We start from the raw sequence: 26774 nt of genomic DNA, 5'->3' as shown, positions 1-26774 counted from the left end.
AAATTTTATGAAATGTATATTTAAAACTTGTCTCACAAAATAACTACCTGAGAGATTTCTTCAGGGACCGTGTAAAAGTCTGCATCACCGCCGCGACATTTTCATTATACTTAGTTGTTTGTCTTCGCTCATACAGCTCCTTGTTCACATTTTTTACTTTACCGTGCACTTAAAACTTGTCACAAATTCTTGCAATTCTTACTTGTAATTTTAACAGTGTTCCAATTCCCTTACCACTCTCATTGAGCCTCTCAAACATTCCGCCTTCCAGTAACACTTTATTACAAAACAGTTAGTGTGATAAAAGAACTGAACTTAAGGAAGTGGTAACTACTATGTTATAAATATACTGTGTTTTATTGGACTACACAAGCTAAACAGGGTGTGAAAAAATCCAATTTCTCTGATAATTGAAAAAGTGGAAACGTATTTCTAGTGCTGACTCTATTTACATCTTACGATGGAACTTGCATTCCCGAACGTATGATCCTTTCGACATCTTTGCTGACACGTGTTTACCCAAAGAGGATTACATATGTTAATCCGTATTAAATTGGGAACTGACCACTCTAAACCTCCCGGTGCTGCAGTTTTTCATCGGAACCTAAGATTCTGTATCCCGTTTGAAAATAGGAAGGGGTGAACAAATGTTAAAGAGGGACTTGAAAAGAGCTAAATAATTGATAGATCTTCTGCAAGAAAGTTGTTATGACGTAAGTACTTTGGTAAATATGAGTGTGCCCCGGACCGGTTAAGAGATAAAGGGGTAGCTTTCAACAATAATGGAGACATTACAGCGCGCTTACGCACTTGGTTGCACGCAGTTTTGGGGTGAGCTCCCACACCATGAGAGGTTTATGAAAATTGTGCCAGGCTGAGTGGGGCAGTGGGGCAGGTCGAGAGCTCTTGAGATGCTCTTTACACCACTCGCCTCCCTCGCAGCTCCAGGACGAAAATAATTAGCTCAACATGGTCCCTTTCCTTCAGAATACACTGGTTCATCAGGGGCCGCTAATGGCTAAGCAAACTTTAACCCTGCACAGCCATTTTTTAACCTGACTCGTTTTAACGAGATTACTTTCTCCTTTTCTTAAGACTAATTCAGAGATAAGAAATTTAAAAATCCTTGCTTCTTAAAATTCACTAAAGTAATTATTTTATTGTCTGAGTATAATAATAAATGACCGGAGTCCATTTGATTCGATGCAAAAATTTAACTTGATAAAGGTGCTCTAGACATTGTTTGTATCATGAGCATTTTGATTGTGTGAATAAAAAGAGTTCTGGAATCACTTGCAGAAATTGTTGCTACTCCAAAAGTGTCTTGTGGCTTTTAGCAATAAGCGGTAATGTGATGTCGACGCCAAATGTGATATAATATACACCCACGGAATAGTTGCTTTAACGAACACAAAGCAGCTACTTGTACTGCGCATGGCGTTTGCTAAGTTCTAAGCGATGTGTACGAGTACATTAGAGTGTTAGATCATTGCTAATAACAAAACCAGTTAAGTCTACATGGACCATTGTGCTTTCAGCGTCAGTGAGATACATTACAAAACCTAATACTATTTAAAACAAACATTTAAAAATTTAGTTCTTACATAAACAAATCGACGAATCGAATAAGGCCTGCCAAATAAAACTGCGGACTTTTTATAATTTTTTACCAGTACTATTGACAGTGTGGTGTATGCACACTCACAACATTTACATCTAAGTGTATCCTTCCCCCGCAAACATGATATCTTTTTATCGATTTTATATACATACATACATATATAATGGTACCAGTGATATATCTGAAAAAAAAAAAAAATCTTTTGTGGAATCACATGACAGAATAAAGTGTGCTTTTTCTCCTGTCTTTCTTTTGTTTCCAAACTATCTATAAACCTGTGATCTGTTATATGAGAGGGATCAAATGATCTTGGTAAAGGGCATCGGGGAAATCCTGCCCTATACTAAAGGTCAACAATCTTTAAAGGCGACATACAAATAGCGAGAGATTGTGTTGCGTTGTTGTTATAAAGCTAATAATGAACGAATAAAGGTTTTGGTACCGTTTAAGTGAATACTATTTCTACTACCATCTCTTACGTAGCACTGAGTACACTTCAGGATTATTTACCTTAATTAAAATAATAATTAAATAACAATTTTTTTAGTTATTAAAAATATTGAATATTTACTTAAAATTTAAACCAAATCAACTTGCTCTATCTTTCAATGATAATTTGGAAAACCAATGTATACTAGCAATTACCTGTAGCTTCGCTTGCAACTTTGTAGCCTTTGCTTGTGTCAAAACACCTGTCGTTCGAGTGATTTTCGTGTATTACGCTAAAGTTTGCCTTGTTTCTCCGATCAAGAAAACATATACACATACATACATAGGTCTGAGAAACGTACTTTCGCCAAATTTATATTAAAAGTTAGATAGTAACTTTGTAATTTTAATTAAACTATCGACCAAGGACTGCATACCTAATTGGCTGAACGTTAGCGAAATTCCATGGTACTGGAAACATTTCATTTCTGTCTCCGTTTATCTCTCAGTCTATCTGCCTGTCTGTCTGGACGATATCACGAAAACGAACTGACATATATATATATATATATATATATATATATATATATATATATATATAGAGAGAGAGAGAGAGAGAGAGAGAGAGAGAGACTTGAAATTGTACATAAAGATTATTTTTTATATGAGGAGCAATGAGTTAGATGATGATGCATGTCACTCCATGGGATTTGGCTGAGCGGTAGCGAATATGTTTACATTGGTTTTGTGGGTAACCACGATAGCAACGCGAATGTACCATGGGGTAAGATATGTCAAGAAAGTTTTTATATGTAGACTTTGGCATTAAACTTCAATTCCACAATTACTTGTATGGTTCGACATTTTTGTGTCAACTTCTCTTTTGATTGTCTGTCTGTCTGACCGCAGGACATCTCAAGAACGAAATTAGTTATTGATTTTAAATTTAGCATGTTACCACAGTAACGCCTGTCACGACACGTGGTGTGGTGTATTCCACCTTGTATTTGTATCAAACGTACAATAAATTTATATTTTTCCTGGAACTTATATTTCCTTATTTGTGTAAATTCAGAGCTCAACACCGATTCCACAAAAAAAAAAATCTAAATAATTTTTGTTATTATCAAGCATACCTGTACCTTCAAGACTATAGATGTAAACAAATTATAACTGTTGTAAAAATACTTAAACATATGGTTGTCTGACAAAACAATGTTAACATAGAACACTTGAATACATTTAACAGGCTCTTTCAAATTATAAAATTTATTTGCTGTAATGAAACTTTCGAGACCAAGATGGGATTTTCGCAACTTTAATAATATGTGGGGCGGAGTCCGGAGGAATTTTCGAAATAGTAATAGGCCGATGTATTAACCAGGAATCCTAAGAATGTCCATGGAATTTTAGTATGATTCTTCCAGTAGTTTTTCGTGATTTATAAACACACACACAGACAAAATTAAATTATTATATAATGTTATAAATTGTTTGAAACTGAAGATGGCCTAGAAAGTTGTATCCAAATAAGTACGATTCTCTGTCAAAAATGTAATAAATGTTTAGGAAGTTTAGCTATTTTATGCTATAAAACAGTATTATTGTGCCCGTAAACTATGATATGCATAAAATTATAGTAAATTAAGAAAGGCAAAACGTTATCATATTCTTTTAATCTGACATTCTTGTGCATTTTTCTTCAACATGTGTTCAATGTTTGTTTACGGTCTCCTATAAAACTAATAACTGTTATGGATCACTGTGGTAAAATAGAATCTGTTAAAAAAATGAAAAAATATACAGCTGTCGATTAAGTATTATCTTGTAAAATAGGTAGATGTGTACTATCAATATTCAGTCTCTGCTAAGTATTTCTTTAAATTAATACAACACATCTGTGCGGTAACAACTACAATAACAAACACTTCCGTATGCTGAGTTCAACACAGGAGATAGTAATTGCGTTAAACTTGTATTGAATATGGAGACTGCAGGCCACAATACATTAAATTGAGTGACAACGACGATATGTTGGGACCGCGTGCGTTTTATATATATCCGTGCGTAATATTGTATCCTCAAAATTGCAGCTAGTCGATTATTAAAATTTATAATATATATATATATATATACATTTTTAATAAAAAGTTGCATAAATATGTATTTTCATAAATTAAGTTTTTGTTAACTTTTTTTAGTATAGGTTACAGTTCCATATGTTTATTCTCAACACGTCCTGCTACAATATACGTTTTAGAAATTGTTTTCAACGAGATACAGCAATGTTTATGTCACTAGTAACTTTATTTCAAAGGGTGAAGGAAGATGAAGGATTTTACTAAATAAAACATTTATTGGAAGGAAGGAATCCAATGTTTTGCGCATGTGTATAGCCAAAAATACTCTTTAAAATTTTGAGTGACAGCATAATTTCAATCCAAGGAAATCGACGATTTTTCCTATAGTTATTCATAATAATGAAAGATGTCCATCTGTTATGTTTGGAACGAATTGTATTTAAATATATCCTGTCACTGGGATGTGAACTTTAGCGATCAACAGAATTTTAATTGTGACCGAGTTCAAATTCAGTATACGTACGTGTTCGTTCAAGTAAAAAAGTTTGTTGTTTTAATCATTAACGTGGCGAATAACTTAGTTTATATGGTTATTGTAAGAGCCTATAACAAAACACCAAATATTGGCACATATCGTTGTTGAGAAAATCACCAATATCGTTTTACCTATAAAATGAATATTGAGGAACCTAGTATAGATCCCTGAGAAACCCCTGCCTTGCCACACACACTGGTGTCGTCCCCGAATATAAAATATCATATATTCAAAATTGGTACACGAGGTACTGAGGTGAAGTTGTTATACTTTAATAATGCCCCTAAGTGCTAGTGGGTGTTTCTATTTTATGTGGTATTTGGGAAAGTAATATATGAATTCAATTTTCCGGCATATTTCAACGACAATCTCTCTAGCTTGTGCAGATTGGAAAATATAATGGACCGATACTGCGAACCCCAACACACTATAACATCCCTTTCACCCCACCCCATAGTTATACAGGGTGCCGTTGATTAAAGTGAATGCAAGGTGATTACATTTTAATTGATAATCCCGGGAATGAAGTCTCTTCAATCAAATTTGTTTTCAATCAGTGCGCAGTGCAATGTAAAATTAATGGGGGAGGGGGAAATTACTGACACGTTCATATTTTATGTGTTCAATATCAGTTTCTCTACGTAACTAAAAATCTATAGTGTTCAACAGGTCCAGTACGTTATTCCTGCTTTAAAGAGTATATAGATTAAGTCTCCCGTTGTTGCTAGATACTTCTAAATACGTAATATCTTCTGTGGATTGAAATCCTGAAATATTAGGTTTTAAAGTTTATTACGATTGAAGTTTTCAGTTTTAAGAAATTTTAAATCTTATGCGTAACTGTCTCTGGTTAATGAACTTAATCAAGACACATTGAGGTGTAACCATCACGTTAAGTTTTGCCCGCATCACTTTCGAATTTCGGCAGTAAGGTGTTCGCTAGACCGGATGAACATTGCTTCTAAAGGATGGATGCGAGATTGATTTAAACATACTTCACATAGGATGGCCAAATAATATTGGTTATATTTTAGGTCCTTGTTTCAGCTTAAAGGTTTGACCACGGTGTATTCAAAAATTCATTGATTTAAGGAAAATAATTTATATAAAACAGAGTACAAATTGCTAGCTTATCTGTTACGAAATATATTTTGGTAAGAAACCTAGTTAAACACAAAGCAGGTATTCACTGATGCATTAGCATAACTAAAAATGGAATTTTTACTAATCATTGACTAATTTCTCTTGTTCGCGAAATTGATTGCCACTTTTGCGCTTATTTCTGAATCCCCAATCCTTATCTCAGTTTGGGATTAGGAATGCAACGATTTGAATGCTGAGATCGGTGAATCGTTTGTTTGAGACTCGACTCAGTAATGCTTATGGCTACCCGAAATGTGAATAATGTGACTATCCATACTACAATGTGACGTATATTAGGAGTTCCCTCTATGGTACTCACCAACCCTAGTTTGATGTCCTGCAGGTGACAGAAGTAATTTTCCCAGGTCGTCACAACAGTGGTATGACAATCGAATGTTTGTGTCCATGGTGCTCTTGCTCACGACTGGACACAAACATGTACTAAGACAGTACTAAGAGGCTCTTGCCTCTTAGTAAAATAACTATTTACTAAGAGGCAGAGTTATTTTTCTGAATGGAAAAAGGTTACCATTACAGCTGCGTGAATTTTCCTAGGTCGGTAATCCGTCCAGCATTCAATGTGAGAAAGTGTGATTTTGGGTTGGTAAAATTAAAATCGGTTGATTAATATAATTTATTAATAAACCCAACATCTTTTTCTGTTCCAGGGATTGCAAATGTGAGCGAGTTCATACGCCATCACGAGCCAGCCAGGTACGACCGAGAAAGTCTACGGTGGCACCGCAGACTACGCCGAGAGATACGGGACCGTACCCCACTACGACTTTACTTGCGAGCTCACAACAGGTAAGTCACCCCTGGAGTGTAACTAACGGTAACTAACAGCAGCATAACTAACATCACGAGCAATATGAGGCTGATCACCTAGCTATCTTTTTCCTATTCATTACTTGTATTTACACGTATAATAATCCATCATCATTTATAATTTTATAGCACTATTACTGCATATTTCCATCATGCTTGTTATTGTCTCACGAAAAATCACGAAACTCATATTGTCAAATTCATATATTTAATACAAATTTCTACATTTAATGTTTCAACTAAATGTACATACACTAGGTAATTGGGTGTATATTTTGTTTTTTTTTTAATAACGAAATTGAGAAAATTTTAAACTTGCCAGTCAGTACTCAGCTAATTCGTTCTCCAATATCGGATACCAGGATTCATATGAACGGAATAATCCATGTGCACCAAATATTTACTAGTCGACCACTACTAGTTGGTTTTCTTTTCAAATCTTTGCAATGATGTGTGTACGGTTTCCGTGCACACAATAAAAATTCCTATATTCTTTAGAGTGCATTACAGGGATTTTTATTTGTTAACTGTTTGATGCATTTAGACGATCATATGAATGCTTAAACTATCTGGACACTCTTTACAATATCAGAAATCGACAAATGTTTGAAATTCCATCATCAAAATCACGTTAGATTTTAGCATAGATCATAGCCCAGGTTGATATTCATTTATAATACTGCCTTGAATAATTTACTACATACTAAGGCGAACATTAGGACAAATAAATGCAATGGAAGAATAGAGTGATTTTATCAAAGAATCTACATGTCACAAATGTAGGTTTAGAATTTTAAATTTGTTGTTCCGCAATGATTGCGGTAGGTATGTTTGATCATATCTGAGTCACACAAGAATTACCGTAATTTAATTGGATATGTACAGTTTATCATGTATGTGCACTATTATGTGATCAATTAAACATCCGAAGCAGAACTACTGTAGTAGAAATCAAACATAATAAGTTGTGATATACTCGATCATATTATTAAAAACCTGTGTGTACAGAACTTTTAAGAAGCTCTAAATGTGTTTCGGGTATTACAGTATTAGGAGGGATAGAGTGATTTTAGAGCGAATATATTGGTCATGGCAGAGAACGTTCATTGATGTGGTGATCAATGAACGTATATTTAAATAAATCAATGAATATAAAATTATAAAATATTTTAATACTTATTCTATAAAACTTAACTGACATCTGACACCTAACTTTCAATTTAATTATTACCTTATTTACGACAGTGGTAAACTGTATAAATGCATTGCAGTCTAACAGGATTCAGCGATCGATCCACTTCTCCCCTTATGTCATCAGTACAATATTTTACAGGCTATCACGCACATAACTTACAATAACATAACCAAACTCCCACAGTTGGTGTTAACTACAAAACCGACCCCAACATTTTCAAAAAAAGTTTAATGGCTCCAATGACCTTCCCAAACATAAAACTCTCTAATAATGTCATCACTAATAAAAGCTTAGAATAACTAAGCTTCTCAGTTACCACAAAGTATGCATAATGTTTTCTGGAAACTGTTTGATCGTTTCAACAATTTTCTCAATCATGAAACGTTTTAACAATATCACGTTTAACTACCATCACTATAGATTTTGGATTGTGTGTGTGTGTGTATGTATATATATATATATATATATATATATATATATATATATATATATTGCTTATTTAAACGCATACGTGACAGATACGGCCAAATACAAAATAATTGAATCGGAAAAAGTTAGCGCTCTGTGGTGTAATGGTAGCACATTCACCCGGCAAGTGAGAGATCCGGGTTCGACTCCCGGCGGCAAGTACTTTTTTGCGATTCAAAGTTTATTGAAATTAAATAAGGCAATAGCCATTTATACAATTTAATGTAAATAAAAGTCGTTTGACAGGTATTTGGTCTTCCGATCATATGTTAGTTTTGCTTATTTAAACGCATATGTGACAGATACGGCCAAATACAAAATAATTGAATCGGAAAAAGTGAGCGCTCTGTAGTGTAAATGGTAGCACATTCACCCGGCAAGTGAGAGATCCGGGTTCGACTCCCGACGGAGCAAGTACTTTTTGCAATTCAAAGTTTATTGAAATTAAATAAGGAAATAGCCATTTATACAATTTAATGTATATATATATAGCAATTGATTAGTTTTTGCATTGAAAATGCTCAAGATTTTTGTCATATTCTGTGGACATTTCCATTATATTTTAATATTTAGTAAACATAATTTTCGAAAGAATCCGTCGATGATATATTTAGCCACCCAATGGATGGCTTTCAAACAGTAGGATGTAGTACCGCTGCCTCTAATAGTTCAATCGCTATACTAAAACAAAAGTTACTTTTGACAAGCTTCACATTGTCAAAGGTGTAGAATTATGTATTTTATCGTGCCTGTAAACCTAAAAGATTCATGATCGCTACACGATATATAGTTGCCAAGTCCATGTTGCTAAATTAATTGTAAAAATTAGCCGTGATAGTTTCTACTTTCCACTACTTAATGGGTTTCTGAGTTAATTTAAGATGTATTTGTGTTTTAGGGAGTTTCGTTTGGTGCTATCTCCAGACCGCAGTACGTTCGCTGAAGATGCGGTCTTTGAGGGTACCTCGGGTCGAAGGGTGCAGTTCGATCCAGGGAAGGCCTACAGCGGGACACTAGAAGGTACGGAAAAATTATATGTAAATTGTTGGTGTTATAATAATTTTTTAATTATACAACTACATGATAGTGGAACAATTTAGTGAGTAATTGTAAGTTTCCGTACGTGTGTGAATGTGTGGAAGTGTGTGCATGTGTGCGTGCACCCGGCGTTTATTAATGCATATGCTGTCTTCAAACGAATGGGCCTGTTTGAAGTATTACTAATTTTACTACTACTTGTTTTCAAATATTAACGAAACTGAATTAATTAATTCCAGAATCAACGATGTTTGTATGTACTTTTTACTTCAAATTAATCCTCCATTAGCACAATGCAGTGTGCATGTATTGTTGATTCAGTGATTATTTAAATAAAAATGTTTATTTTTTTGATTTAGAACTTTTCATATATTTGATAAGCATTGGCTGGTTAGGTATAACTTTTTAAAAGACATTGATCGTTGAGAGAAACTAATAATACTCGGTTGAACTGGGAACAGCTCACTGAATACCTCCAAACTGCAACAATTGAGAACACATGGTGGTTTTAGAGAAGTTTATTAGTAATTAAACAAAACTTAAAATATCAGGAAACTTTAATTACACTATTTAAACACCCCTCTATAATTTGTCCCTTTTTCCAAAAATGACGGATGAGACAAGAAATATATTTCGTTTATCTAACTGATGAAGATAAAATGAGATTTGAAAACTGTCATATGTTCTTATTACAATGCCGTTTATAGTTTAATTTTATTTACATTTACATAATGAACAGTTTTATTCGTGGAATGAGTATTGAAATTAAAACTACGTATTTCCTGAAAGAACCAGCCGAATACTATAAAAAATTTTATAATATATATAAATATATTTCTTTCTTATGTGATACAAAGTAAAGGTTCTCTATTTTGGTTTTCATTTGTGTAACAGTTAGCATGTAAAGCACAGTAATTAAAATGAAATGTACATTTTAACAGCCTTTTTCAATAGAGACAACATTAAGCTGTGTCGTATTTTCAGCTACCCCTAACATTACCTCCATAAATAGATTAGGGATGAGAAACTTATAAAATATATATAAATATATATATATAAATAAATAAAATAATAATATGTATTAGACAAATCTTTAGATGAAAAGTGTCAACAGATTTTTAGGGTTATAAATAACAATAAGCTCTCAAAATTATCAATACTATTTTTCCAGCAATCTTTTTCTCCAAATATGCCATAACAGATCATTTTCATTAAAAGACGAAATTCCATACATATACTATCATAATACTTTCAATAATACTACGTAGAAAGTAAAAATAGTATATTTCACCTTAGCCAAATATACGAAGGGACGCAATTACTTTTTAAAATTGGCGCAATGTAGCTTAATTTATATCGTGTTCTTAGGTTTGGTTATCCATGTAATTTGCGCATGAAATTATTTTCACATTTTAAGCTACATATTTGTATTCAGGCATTAAAGAAAAGAGTTTGAATGAGAAATGTACAAAACCTTTCCTATTTGAAATCTTATCAATCCGGACCAACATGATCCGGTAAAAGAAGATTAACTTAATCTTCCTGGAAATCTTAAAAGCCTGTGACAAGAGACGACCCGGACATTCATATCCCATTACTTAATTCCCTCTGTTCACTCAGTAACCAAACATCTTTGAAGACGGCATAAAAACTCTTTCAACTCCAACCACGTTGTTTACTAACTAAAATGAAGTTCCTTGTATATATTGCATAATAATATAGTCTCTTTAATTTTATGTAAAATTTTATTAGTATTAGTTTATTTTATAAGGATGTTTTTTTATTCGTTCTGAAATAAAAATTTGCATCTTCTTGCTTTGTAACAACGACTTTAGCTATTCCTATGGAGTACATATTAGACAACTGCATGGATGGAAAACTTTATGACCGTACAACTGCGTTTGGTAACGAATACGCAAATAAACTGTTAAGTAGAATGCTACGTATATGACTTTCACTATAATTTATTTATTAGACTATATTTATATTCTTGTGTTATGTTAAGGCAGCAAAGTTCATTGTAAGTTGTTTATAAACAGCGAGGTGGTGAAATGTGAGGCTGAAATAGCTACATTTATTCAGTATGAAGATTTTAGGCACTTCTTATCACGTGACTTACTCCAATAAATGGTAATTTATTCAAACGGCTCAGTCCGAACGGCACTTTTCGGTGAGATATGTCTTTGCTCAGATTTACGGTACGGAACTGTACCCGTGCTAAGGAAAGGTTATCCTTCTTCATGCTTGATCACTAGACAAGCATTATATGAAGTTCCAATCTCCGAAAATATTACGTTTTGAATAAATGTTTATGCAATACAACGAAGCTATGGTGGAAAGGGTTGATTCGATGCGAATATTGAGTTACGTTACGTTCACTTTCTGCTTAGTGCTGACATTGGTACAGATTGATTCTTGAAATCTGAAGTCCACGTCTGTCTGAGGAGATCCTAAGCGGATCACTAAGGTCACTAAGCGGAAGGTGAATGGAGCTACGTTATGTGTAGAAAACTCCTCGATTGCTCCACCGTGATTTGGGATTCTGTCTAAAACATCGTAAGTGTACTCGGTTTTGCATCTGATGAAACAATGAGAATACTTCATCTAGATACACTGGATAACCAGACTGGGATCCGTTGTAGCCTACGTGGTTCTGAAGTCGAAACGATGCCACGATTTCATTGTCGGCGTCTTCGTTGCCGGCTTTTATGGACATCCTCAAATAGACGTGGACGTGGAAGAGAGATTTCAGAAGTAAATCTGGACCAGTGTCAGATTTCTAACACTGCATTAAGCGGAAGGTGAATGGAGCTTAACTCAATATTCCCAATACAACGTCAAAAGAAATATAGAATCGATAACTACTGGATTAATTAATTGGCATTTTTACAATTTTACAATTTCAGAGTGATCAATTCATAATCAAATCGTATACAATGTTAAGAAAAGTAACTTGCAGAAGTTAGAGTATGGGATTTTGTGGATATACATAACATATTGAGATAAGTCCGTTCTTGATACCTGGTGTGACTTGTTTCTAATATTATGTTTAACAATACACCGTGTAATATACACTTTACCACCAGACCTGTTATAAAAATGTACCTATGAAAACATAAGTGAGGACATGCAGAACATATTGAGATACGTCTGTACTTGACACCTGATTTGACTTGTTTCTAATATTATGTTTAACAATACACCGTGTAATATACACTTTACCATCCGGCCTGTTAAAAAAATGTACCTATGAAAACACAAGTGAGGACATGCAGAACATATTGAGATACGTCTGTACTTGACACCTGATTTGACTTATTTCTAATATTATGTTTAACAATACACCGTGTAATATACACTTTACCATCAGACCTGTTATAAAAATGTACCTATGAAAACACAAGTGAGGACATGCAGAACATATTGAGATACGTCTGTACTTGACACCTGATTTGACTTGCTTCTAATATTATGTTTAACAATACACCGTGTAATATACACTTTACCACCAGACCTGTTATAAAGATGTACCTATGAAAACATAAGTGAGAACATGCAGAACATATTGAGATACGTCTGTACTTGACACCTGATTTGACTTGCTTCTAATATTATGTTTAACAATACACCGTGTAATATACACTTTACCACCAGACCTGTTATAAAGATGTACCTATGAAAACATAAGTGAGAACATGCAGAACATATTGAGATACGTCTGTACTTGACACCTGATTTGACGTGTTCGTATTCAGATGGCACCGTCTTTGGAATATTCAGCACTCCCACAATCTGTTCAATACAGCTTATTTTGTATTGGCGCAATAAAATATGTATTTCCTATCTAGATGATCACTTTTGAATTTTAAGAAATTCTTACTTCCGGGAATTCTAAAACTCACCTCAATTCATTCATTTTAAAACTACTTATTGTTTTTCTTGTTGTACAACGCTGTAAACAAACAATATTTACAGCGATCGTAAAGTAAAAGGGTTCAAATGTTAAAGTTATACATGTAGGTAACCAAATGATTGCGCTATTGTTCTTAAACAGCTTTTACATACATTGGTATTAATAGTAGTGTTAAGAAAAGTATTAGTAAATAATAAAATATTATGTATATATATATTTTATTTATATTTTATTCTTAACTTCCTGTGGCAAACATAATTACAATTATTGTGACATTGTTCATTATTTCCCATTGAGAATTACGGAGATTTTAGTCTAGGAAAATGAAAACGCTTAAAAGGAATTAGTCAAAATGAATTAAATTAATACAATAAGTTTGTCCGTTTGTCTTATACATGGAAGAACGTATAGGAATCGTGATAGGAATTCCATGAGTCCAACTCCCATCTAGGGATTTAGGACGTGATTTTACTTCGCATACCCTTTCTAAAACATTTTGGGACATGTTCCGCGACTTAGGATTGTAAACAGATACATTTTATAAATCTAAAAAAATGCATAGTTTACAAGAAAAAAAGTATAGCGATAACACATAGTGCTTTAATAAACCACAAGTAATAATAAAAGTATTTCATCGAGCCTGTCCATTGGTAAATTCTGATCTTTATATTTAAATCTTCGTTATAAATGATCCCTGTACATTTAATCTGCGGAACCGAGCTATATTTAAATGAACATTAATTCTCGTCTAAGCCTTACGCCCTTGCCGTCGAGCCAGCTATCACATACACTAATGAATCAACGTTAGTCGTTAATCCCCTTTTAGATGTGTTCATTTAAAACAGACTACCTTTTGGACTGAAAGGCTTTTTAACGTTTAAAAGGTGACAAGCAAAAACACAAAACCAGTGTTTGCCCATTGCTTTCAATAAGATACTAAGAATGTGCTAATTTAAAATATAAATAATTATATCTATAGGTGGGAGATTTTTGTAGCCAAAAGTATGTTGTCAGTAAGATTTATCAGGAATAATGGTATGATAGAGCATTGTAGAGCATTGGGTAGAGAATTGTTATCTAATTAGAACACTCCAAACTATACTTCACTACTACTCGTAGATAGGACAAGCATAACGAATAACACTCTAATTTGATTCAGCCTGGGCTAACTTTCAATATTTCCTGTGTATTCCTGAGTTTACTTACCACAATCGTAAGTATCTTCTAATCAAGCATTTGTCAATTGGCGAATAATTCGTTTGTCAACCTTTCTTTCTTGCGATAACTTGCCTAACCTGCGATATTAATATACGTTAATAAGGTTTATTGGCGTTATAATGTCTGTGTGACAATGTACCTCAGGTAGAAGACATAGATGAACTGTAGTTAACATAAAAATTCGACTGTTACGTTTTACATTTTTATTATTGATCAGGTGGGTATTTTGACATTATCGTAGGTATTATATGTGCATCATGTTTTATATATACCAATATAATATTTTCACTTACGGCATTCTTACGTCTAAAATTCTTAAAAATAGTACAAACAGTATGTAGACCAAGTGAGGAAACACACGTTTAGCCCTTGCTTGTTCTTTCATCAGCATTTTCCCGCGCCAGCCGAATAATTTATTGTGATTAAACTATTAAATGAACGCATTAAATCACTTAAAGTACATTAAGTCCCGTTATTAATATCACTGACGTATCCTTAAACGTTAATCGCCCTATCCTAGGAGTAGCGTGGTAGGCTTGATTACGTGTAATGCGCTGAAAGTTACGGATATATTACGTTTCGATCAGCTGATTATTAAATCTATCACCGACCAGAGTGAAGAGCCGTGTGTAATTGAGAGGTTATAGAGTATTATAATATGAGATTGATGAGGTATAGACAAAGTTAATGAAACAAGCTCCATTACTGAATTTAATCAACACATAACCTTTATGAGTAGATCATGATTTGCAATGTGAATAAAGTTAATATTTTCCAGTTCAAACAAAAACACTGTGTAGTCAATGTACACTCGTTTATTATTGAAAACAGTTTTGTTACAGATGCTAATATTAAGTAGCATTTAGTCTGGTTGATTTTAATATCGCGTTCATTAAGATACTGTACATACCGTATGTGCGGACTCGAGTGATTATTATGACTAGCATTCGCTTGGTTAGTGCTACACAAATACAAATATTGCTAAACATATTTTAAACGATAGACATTTACGTAATCAGTTATGCAAAGCCATTCCTACAGTATTAGGGTTATCTCAACTTTTTTATTTAACAGTTAGTTACTAAAGAATAAGCAAAGTTTAAAATAACAGATTATTTTAAGAATATAAGTTGTTTCTCACATCTCATATAACAGTCTTATGTATTTGAAGGTGGTACAATCAATTTTGTGTTGGAAAATATTGGTTATGTTAAATTCATAGCACTTTAAGGTAACTTCCCCAAATTTAAAGAAAATTGATCCCTTCACTTGAAATTGTAGGCATTTAAGTAGGACACCGAGCAGTTTTGTAATCAGACCGAAATAAAACTGTGAACATGTTATAGTATGTACATGAGCTAATAGTACATTAAGGCATGTTTTTTATTTACATATTAAGGTTCTTAAATGTTATTAAGTTATATTTAGTTAAAAATATAACTTTCTTGAGTAATAAATGAATATAAAACCTATCACAATTTGCTATATCTCATAGACATACAGTAAAAAAATTGTATCCTCGTAAGTTTTTATTTTGGTCCGATTACATGAATTTTTTGTTTTAAATGCCTGTAATTTCGCAAGGGGGTTTAAAAATTGTCCTATTTTTACATATCCGGGGAAGTTATTTCAAAGGGTTATGAATTTAAAGTAAAATATATTTTCCAAACCCCAAATCGACTGCACTATCTTAAGGCTGTAGTAATCAATAGTTTTCTCGTTTACAAACACATCAGCCTATTTGGGGACATGTATTAAATTAATCGGCTGATCAAAGCGGTGAACAGTCGTAACTAATTTGATCATTACATTCCAAGTGAATTAGTTGAGGTCGTAATATACTGGTAGGCAAGAATGATGTAACATCGGGGATGAGGTAAATTATATTTTACTACTCTCAATCGTTAGACATATTTTTTATAATATTTGTTTACTAACAAATTTAGATATCGTTAATAAATGAAAGAGCAAGTGAGGATAAAGTATGAGCCTTCACTTGTCTTTTATTCTTGTGTTCTTTATAAACGTATTTGTCGGCTAACTAGTTCGGTACGCCCACTTTCTATTCAGTATAAAAAACCGTAACAAATAAGTAAATTCTTTGTATAACGAAGAACTCTGTGTTTAAGAACGTTACCTGTCTGTCTACCATTATCGATAAAATGTTTAAACGGTACTGCGATCTCCAATCATAGTCGATCTAGTATTATGTATTTGAATGGCGTTATATATTTAAGATTCGATTAGTGTACGTAATCATAATGCTATTAAGTATTACAGTGTATGGGACCTGTAGTGTATAAATGGAAACACTTCTTTATTGAAATAAAACTTAAACCATTTGAATTAGATTTTTGAACAATTTTACATTACGTGCCATAATAAATAATAAAAATTAATTGAATATAAAAATTAATGTTGTTACTATCATTATAAAACTATAACGGTTTAGAGTATTCTTAAAGCAATATTTCTATGAAAAAAAAAAATTATTGAGATAGCTCAATTAGTTAAATAAAACTACAAAGTACCGATTTCCATTCATACTACTACGACAGATCCTAATTTGCTGTCAGCTCCGCAAATTTCATTTTTAGCATTTTTCTCTAAGTATAATTTATCTTCTGTAAAAATACCTTAATAATTTTCTTCTTCAAGTTTTTAGGATATTACTTAGGGGAAGGAATATGTTTTACTCCAGACACTTTACACAGTCTGTACATTATATCAATTAATTATGTTTTCATGTGTTTTAATATTTTATATATCAACATACATAATATATATATATATATATATACATATATATATATATATACATATATATATATATATATATTAAGCATAAGTTTATTAATTTATTATTGTTAATAGGTGCTGAGATACATACGTCTATAAAATACTGTTTGTGTCAGCTTATTTAAAAGTAGGAGCATAAAATTGTACTGATTGATTAACAATTGATATTGTTCAAACTTGCTACGTGTTTATATAAATATACTACAAAAGGGTATATAGAGTTGGTTTAGAAATACCAATATAGTGAGGGCTAGCTAGGGCCGTGGTGTTGACTCAGCCTAGGGAGTGGCACTCATTTCAACCTCTCGCTGTACATCAGAAAACCCAGGATTAACCAGTTTTCAAAAACATGATTCGTCTATCTATTTTTATTGTATGGAAGAAGAATAGTTTGAAATCTAAACATGTTTTATGCAATTCGTGAAAAAAACCGAAAGTGATACTAACCATCTTTCCACATCATACGCCACAGGATTTAAATACGTTTATTTGGGGAACTCGTAAGTAAACACAAGGATTTTAAAGACGAAGTAAATTGTGCTGTTCATGATACTGTACTTAGACAAAAGATTTACCTACGAATGTCAGCTAGAAAGGTGGTCAAATATGCCTCATTTTTTAGGGAATCCATGTAAATCTTAACTAAAAATATTTCTCCATAGCATCTTTTTATAAGGCTGATTTGTTCAATCTTTAAAGTTGAGCTCATTGTTAATCTTTAAACTTCTAGTCTTTTCCTTCCAATTATCCATTGGGGAGGGTGGGAGTTATCCATTACGTACTACATTTACCTATTTATCTAAAGTGTACCTCAAGAGTTGTTTGATAATTTTTATAATTGATTTACTAACGCATCAAAAATTACATGGCAAACTCGGCTATCATAACTTCCGTGGCGTGTGCAAACATCATAAATTGGCAACAGCGTGCTGCTATTCCGGAAATGGCAACAATCACTCAACAGAACTGTTTCCGTTGGTTCGTGTCACGCCACGTGACCTCCTCCAATAAATGATAATTTATTCAAAAGGCTTAGTGAGGACAGTCTTTCACAGCAAAAGGTGGTTTTCGCTTGGATTAGAGGTTTCAAGTGGATGACAATAGGCAGGCATGTTCTCATCAACCTAGGCTTCCTGGTTTTTACTAACATTAATACACAATTCTGTACTCAAAACAGTGACGCGTTTAAAAACGAGTGTGTGGGCTCCTAGGTTGAAAAAATGTAGGTCGATTCCTAGTAAACAAACCCTTACCACGTTCTAAATGATATATCCTAATGGTATTGGCAATAATGGAATAATAACTGTTTAGAAATAAAAAAAGACCTCCAGAAAAGTTTTATATCTTCAAGGCCTTTTTTAACACTCCATCGTAATCATTTTGTAGGTGAAGTTCTGCAAATATGAGAGCTCAGGATAAAATAGAAACCATTTCCATGTAACACGTAACAATTCATGTAACATGAAGGTAACAAATAAATTTCATATTCACGCATGTTAATTTCAAGAGCTTTGTTTGATACGTCCAGGAAAATGAGTTACGAGTGAAAAATTAATCCCTAAATAAATGCATTTCATATTGAACAATTATACATTTATATTCGAGGTTTTATGGTTAAGTACTGGTTTTTATGCCGATATAACATGGCTATACCATTCTGTTCGCAATTTTCCCTAAATAATAACATTTATTATTGAATGTAAGCGTTTTTATTTTTAGAACAAACATTTTTCGTTATTTATCCAATTTGTGACCTATTGTGTGCGCAAATTACCATACATTGTAACATAAGAAAGATTGTATCATAAAAAATATTTACATACTACACGCTAACTTTTATATACGAAAATATTTTGTATAGTTCGAATTTCTCTGGTCCTTTGACAATCTTACATAACAAAAGTACCGTCTTTTTAGTTCTAAATCTTCTAAAAGCAATGGTCAATCATAACTAGATCAACATTCCCCTTGTTCCAATTATGTAATGCCATTTTATAATATCCTTGTTGATGGATTATTGGTGGATATTGCAAACAATATATAGTTTTTATTTTTGTTTCACGTAAATACTAAAATAAAAACATTCTTTATTGATATTCTTTTATGTCTATGCCTCTGAATTACTTGAAAATTAAAATATTGAATAATCTACAACTATGAAATAAGAAAAGTTAGTGTTCTAAAGCACTAGGAATTTCTACGCTCCGATCCGCAGTGTACTTAAAATAAGCACTTTTATTGAAATAAAGTCGACATATCGAAGAAGTTGCTAATGGCTTTTTAATCTTAAGTAACATCAAGTCTTCAGAGTTGCTAAGTTTATGAGAAAATATTTTAAAACTGTCAGAAAGTGTTTAGTGTCTTCTTCATGACAGTTTCCACGATAGCCAACAAGTATTCCTTTCCTGTTATGAAAATTCAATACTGCAAATTGCATAGTTTGGAAACTTAAATCATATTACATACAAACATGTTCATAAGGCTTACCGTTTGAAATTTACTAGCTCATAGTTAGAGGGATCCTAATTCTGTATTATTAAAATTAATCTGAGCCACCTTTGGCCTTAGAAAACACTGGCTTAAACTGTTGTGTGGTGTTCCTACTAATGGTTTCGATGTCAAAACGTGTGTTTATATAAGTGGAGTTCTAAAAGACGGAGTAGGTAATATTATTGTTTTTAATACTCCAATTAAACCAAGAATTATATATTCTGGCCAAGAACCGGCTTTAATGGCGGCCATCTTTATTTCAGCCACTTTAGAATAATGTTAAAACTCATACATTACGGCCTGAATTTTTGATCGTGGAATGGGAGGATTTAAAAATACGATTAATATGCATTGAAACGGCTTTGTTTAATTTTACAACATTGATTATTCATAAAAAATTCCAACATTTGTATATTTCATGGAAACATTAAATAGTATAAACTTTTCAAAAACAGTGCTAGGATTGCGTATTGATAAGCTCTTTAAAATGAGATATTCCCAATAACTCGTAAGTAAGGGCATAAAATTGCCTAAGGTTTAACATTGTTACTATAGGGGAAATTCAAGGTCGTTATAGCTACTCTTATTCGTTGAAATAAATTTGGTATCGTGTTTAGAGTTTATTTTCTAAAATTCCTTTCATGTCCAGTTTTACTTTTTAACGCATTTTCCATAAAATGAAATTTGTATAAACTTTACCGCATAATTTATATAATTCTTACACATTGGTGCCAACAAGTTTATAATTATAAGCACTTGACTGTTTGAGACAGGTTCACGAATCAACATAAATTACTCCCAAAACTTCAATCTGGATTCAGTAAGAATCATAGAATTCTGCCTTGATAAATTTGTTTAGTTACACTACTGATGCTGAAGCCATGGGAAAATACAGCTCCCTTAAATGATTGACTACTCTAAAGCTTTTCATTCTATCGATCACTGTATGCTGATTGCAAAGATGCATTATTATGGATATGGAGGTGATGTTATTTCATGGATAGGATCGTATCTTAAAAAAAAGGCTGCAGATTACCACATTTGGGATGTACGCTGTACACAGCCGACTTCCCTAGCTCTATGGATAAATGTATACCTCATTTGTATGCAGATGCACAGTTTTACATGTCATAAGAGCTAAGCTACATATGACTGCCAACATATGAGTCTAGCCACATGACAGAAGCTATTAGACAGAATAAAAATGATCTGAACACATAGCAGTGGTCAGAAATTAATAGTCTAAAACTCAACTCAGACAAGTGCACAGTTTTGAACGCTGCGCCATACAGCCTAGTGCCAAATCTTAAAAAGAGTGAGGTGAGTGTCTCACTTGAAGACAGAAGTCTGGTTGTCTGTGACAAGGCTAAGACTCTCGGCGCGTGATCGACTGTGGACTCACCTTCACTGAACATGTCACACATGCCTCCCTGCGTGCTTAGGGCTATTTGGGTCTGTATAGGTTTATACGTATGCTTTCAGAGGCGCTAAGCTTCATTTAGTGCTGTCACATTTTATTACTGCTTCCCTGCATATTGCAATAGTATTTCTAGGGAGGTTTTAAAGCTCAGCCATTCGCTTTATTTTTTTGCTTGAAAAGGTTCGACCATGTATCTTCGGACCGTGAAACAGTTAATATGGTTGCCGTAGACGCTTTATGCAGAATGTTAACTTTGATGCATGACACATGGTGTTTTCACGATCCGCAAGCCCAATTTAGTATTGCGGAAAAACTGATTTATCAGAGTAACGCTAGAAAATAAAGACATTTTGTTTTTTTAATTTTTTTGATCATATGTAGTATGAAGAAGCTCTTAACTGACAGTTTTCTTCTAAAAATATAATAAACTAACTGTAGGTATAAGACTTATATGTATAGTTAGTGATTAAACTGATAAGATAAATGGACTGTACAGGGGTGCTGAAAAGTATGGTGTAGGTTTAATATTTTTATTATTAATTTTGGCACAAGAATACAATTTGCAAATTCAATTGGGGACTAAAAAGCATTTTTCCGTTCTTATGGACTCTCAACTTCCGATGGGGAACGGCCCACTAGGAGTCAGTACATAATTTTAAGTGTAACAATAGGTTGACATGCATTTTAAGCATAAATTTAAAGACTGTTTAAGTAGAGAAATATGCAGCAAACTGCACTTCAAAAGGATCATTAATTTAATAATGACGGTTATTCAAAGATTTGTTAAATAAGCCGTTAAAACGACAATGAAGTTTGTAACCAAATTGAACAATTGACAATTGAAGTAACCAATGCCATATTCATAAAAGGATCATTAGGATCATTTGGATGAAGGGGCCCAAATGGTCATCATTTTGTTATTGCTATATAGTTTGGAAATTCCTATCTAAACATTGAAATTTTCTCAGATATTGCTTGCTATCATTTGAACTTTGTCCATAAGTTGAACAATAACAACACATTAAGATTTCCTATAACACTAATAAACCGCTTAGAACATTTTTAAATGTTGTGAACTTAAAATAATTAAAACAAATTCAAAATTTTGAGCATAATGTTACGTCTTGTTTTAACATCTTTCAATTACCTCATTTTTAAATGAATGGTCCTGTAAAGAACGGCTTGCGGCATTCTTCTTTGCTGAGAAGATCTTAAAATAATGTGCATTTCAAACTATGCTTACATTTAAAATTATCTACTCCTCCTGGGCTATCCCGCATCGGAAGTAGAGATTGAGGGAAAAGCAAACATATTTTTTTAGTTCCTAATTTGAACTTGCTAATTAACAAGAGAATTTTAATCGTGTAGCCGAATTAATAATAATAATAATAATGTTCAACTATCACCAGACTTTCAGCACCCCTGTATATTTTACTACCAATCATATTGTTTACTAAATTTTATTACCACATAACTCCATGACATCTGTCTAGCAATATGTCTGAAAGTTCTGACTTGAGTAATATTGAGTTGCAACCGTAGTTTAGGACTTATTTTTGATGATTAAAGTGGGGGTGTTTTGTGTTTATCAGATGAAATAACCCCAAGAAATACTCTTGATCCATAAATAGTATTCTGATAATATTCTTAGGTGAATTGCAAGCAACTTCAGAAAGTTCATAATTTGTAAGCGAAGTAATATAACTTATTTCCTCCGTACCTTAAGTTGCTCCTGAATAAGACTATTTGGATGTTACCGAAGGCAATACTCACAACAGTGTATTATAGTATAAGAAATTAAATTTTTATCATAATGCATGAATGACAGCTGTTTTTGATATTTACGTTTATAAATAAATTGATTGCTTTCATTACCTTATAACAGATATTTGTATACAGCTTTTTTGTATAAAAACTTGACAGTATTACTATGTTGAGTTATTACGTAACAGAAATCAAATAATACCTGTACATTTTAATTTTGATTCTCTTATGATAAAATCATGATTGCGCACCGAAAACCACTTTTGCTCTTAGTGATGAAAACTACTATTCTTGATTAATCGGTTTTCATATTTTATACACATGGTGAGTTTCAAGTTCCTTGCCTCAACTATTTTCTATATTTAAGGATTTAAGTCTTTACATTAGTTAATTATTGGGTTTAGTCATGACTACCAATCTATTGATTAATGATTGGATTCGACTGATATGTCTGATCCTTCTCTTTGAAATCAGCTAAACCGCTGAAAATGTAGACTCATCGGGTTTTCCCTGTGCGCATTTCCTGTGAAAACCAAATTTTGAACTATTCAGTAAAACTTGAGGACTATCGTAAATCCCATAAAATTAATTGTATAATGTTATTGTAATTTAGTATTAATTTAAATGTTCTTATTTAAATAAAATTAACTTTATTAAATACCTAATAAAAATATTAATCTACATTTTTTAAACCTTACCCTTACTGTTGACCAAAGGTCTGCTTATAATTAATTACATATAGACGTCTTAAATGTGTTGGAACATAATATGTTAGTACATAGTACTTACGTTTAAGGAAACTTTATGAATATCAAGACTATCGATTTGCGATCGTTACGTAAATTTACATTCTGTTCGGAGGGCCATGACACCTGAAGGATAAGATTCTTACCACTACACATTCATCCCCATAGCTGCCGTAACCTCAACTACCTTCCCGCCGTTTGTCATCAATTGTCAACATAACGCAGTGATACTGTCTGTTAATGTATTGAATAAGTTTTAAGAAGTATGCTGCTTTCATAATAAAATAAAGAAAATAAGTCTTAAACACGGTATAAACGTGACATGTTGAAGTAGTATAATGTTGATATTCTTTTTACTCCTACTTTTTTAATGTCGGGTTTACTATTACTAAGAGTTAAAGTTAAGAGATAAAAAGAAACTGATCAATGCACGTTGAGAACTCCGCTGTTGATTCAGAGGATAGGCCGACCATCATGCCTGGGAATGCGCGTGCGCGAGCGCTTGGATCGGTGAGGTACCGTAATATTTCAGACAGGAAGGTCCTCTGGGTGGAGTGTACATCAGGGTCAATTATAGCTCAGAATGTGTAAAATAAAGAAGGTCTTCTTTCTCTGATAAATAACAACAAAGTTGATAATCGGTAGTAAAACTGGTACTTAGTATGGTTTTGAATTTCTATGGCCATTCTCTGTTGTAGAAACTATATTATTATGTTACGTATGTCATATTATATGAATACTATCTGTGGAACTAGGTTTTCAAAAATACTATCCATTTATTGAAATCTGCATTTGATTACATTCTGGGAGGCATCAGTCTGATCCTGTTGTACTTAGTTGTCACATCCCCACATATGGTACTTCAGATTTCATTTGAATCCACTGTTAGATTTGATTTAATATTTCATCAACTTGTTATTCAACTTTTTTAAGTATAAAATCATGTCAAAACAACTCTGTTATAACATAAATAATATATGTTATATAATATTTATTGTAATAAACTACATATCAGTATTTCATCGGGTAATATCTTCCACCTGACTATAAAACATAAAAATAGTATCTTTATTGTAAACAATGTCAGATGATGAAATCAAGTCAAGCAATTCAAAGGAGTTAATTAAGTAGTGTCAGATCAAAAGAATAACGTTTTTAGGAAGGCTTTTAGGAAGTGTAAGCTGCGATGGAATTTGCTAACGAAAATATGTGCATAGGAATCAAAGGGATACCTTACAAGAGTTACTGAAAGTAACGAAATTTGTTGGTTAGGCATTCTTTAACTAGGTTGGTGTAATGTTGTACCATACTTTTAATATTGTATAAAACCGAAAAACCAATGTTTATGGTCCACCTAGACCATATGTACTTAGCTGGGCTGCGGCCAACTGAGGGGTGGCCGTTAAACTTTCATTAGCAGTTGTTACCTGTTTTGTGGCTGGCTGCAGTATGGCCAACTGAAAACTAACCGGTGTTCCCCACTTTGGACACGCGAATAACGCAGTAAAATCACAAAAAACTGTTAAATACCTATCGGCATCTAGTTAACGATTCCAAAAATACTACAGTGCACAGTACTTGAATTGCTTTGAGGTTTATTTATAATCTATAACTAGATGGTAACGTCTATCCATGACGAGAGGGATATGTCTAAATTTACGATGCAATGGATTCTGAGTTCAATTCTGTGGATTTTTAACATATATTGAGTTTTACACATTTAAGGGATTTATTTAAAAAAACAATTATAGTGTAGTTCTTATTTGAAACATATTTTTAATTAAACCCAAGAAATGTACAAGCAACCCATTTTTAGCGAGGTTTCAGTTTACACTTTATTTCATTTTATTTTTAAATTAAGATATATCCTAGAAGGAAGCTGGTAGAAACAAAACAGTGCATAGTTTTCTTTTAGTTAAAACGAAGGTTATCAAACTTATATTCGGTAACTCTTTTAATAATTTAATCTAAGTGTTCCTTTCCTTGCGTGATTTATACTTATTTAAAAGCGTGTTTTACCTCTAGTTATAAACCTTTTACTGGTATGCCTTAACTATTACATATTTTTGTTGGTATATGTCACATTGGTTTCATCCGGAATTGCACAAAATGATTATTGTACATTAACAAGTCTTCGCCAAGGGCCAGATCCATATAGTGGCGAGTTATCGTGTGTCATTATGTAACCCTTTGAATGATTGGTTAGCATATAAATAGTTAACTTACCGTAGAAATCATTTTAATAAGACGATTTACAATTACAAAAAGCCAAATATACAGTATTGCTAACTTGAGTAAATTATTTATGCTATGTTTTATTTAAATAAAATTACATTAGGACACAAAAATTACTAACTCATTGTAAGTCATTACAGTATGGGAAGTATCTATTTTATTCTTTCAAGTTTATTTGTATAGAAATGAAACTCATATTATTAAAGTCGTCACACATTACTAATAAGAGAAATACGTGTTGTAATTTTAGAGGCTATATCATAGTACAGAGGCCATAGTTATTTTGACTGATTACGGTCATTACTGCAATAACCTTGCACTGCTGCTAATTTGCACGCAACCTCCGAATCGCCATTTGTCAGTTCAGTTTGCTTCAGCGCAGATTACACGTTTTAAATGGTTAAATAAGTCATACTAGTATTCTAATATACCTGTATACTGAGCGTTTTTGTGCTGTCTCAACATTTAACTGCTCTAGTGGCCTTTAAACGTTATGCTCTAATGTTGTGAAACGTTAAATAAAAACCCTATTTTCTACATTTAACTAATTTCATTAAGGAAAACAATGTTTCTAGTTTTTATCTATGTAGACATAAATATATGTAACATAATTTCATATACATAATTGATTGAATTCAAACTCCTGACGAAACATGTGAGTCTATAAAATTAAATATTTTATTTTACTCGTTGACGTAAACCTCGCTGTACCCTTTCACAGTTGTTTATATGAAAGATAAAAATCGCTCTTAGAACACTCTGGTTCACTGTGTGAAGTTTTAGATCTGTTTGCTTCGAAATCACTAGCGACATGCACAAAAGGGGATGGAGAGATGCTACGATTGTTCAAT

At 32.8% G+C, this 26774-nt stretch overlaps 1 protein-coding gene across 1 annotated transcript in view; it reads left to right on the top strand.

Annotated features, from left to right (window-relative positions):
• LOC124369436 overlaps positions 1–26774 on the top strand; it is a 139757-nt gene that overhangs the window by 39019 nt on the left and 73964 nt on the right. The window contains exons 2-3 of the mRNA XM_046827442.1: positions 6478–6616; positions 9199–9320. Of these exons, the coding sequence (XP_046683398.1) occupies positions 6478–6616; positions 9199–9320 (261 nt within the window). The remainder of the gene's footprint in view (positions 1–6477; positions 6617–9198; positions 9321–26774) is intronic.

Source organism: Homalodisca vitripennis, chromosome X, assembly GCF_021130785.1.
Source record: "Homalodisca vitripennis isolate AUS2020 chromosome X, UT_GWSS_2.1, whole genome shotgun sequence".
Taxonomy (NCBI): domain Eukaryota; kingdom Metazoa; phylum Arthropoda; class Insecta; order Hemiptera; family Cicadellidae; genus Homalodisca; species Homalodisca vitripennis.
Note: the sequence above shows the minus strand (reverse complement) of the source record. Positions and strands in the feature narration are given on the sequence as shown.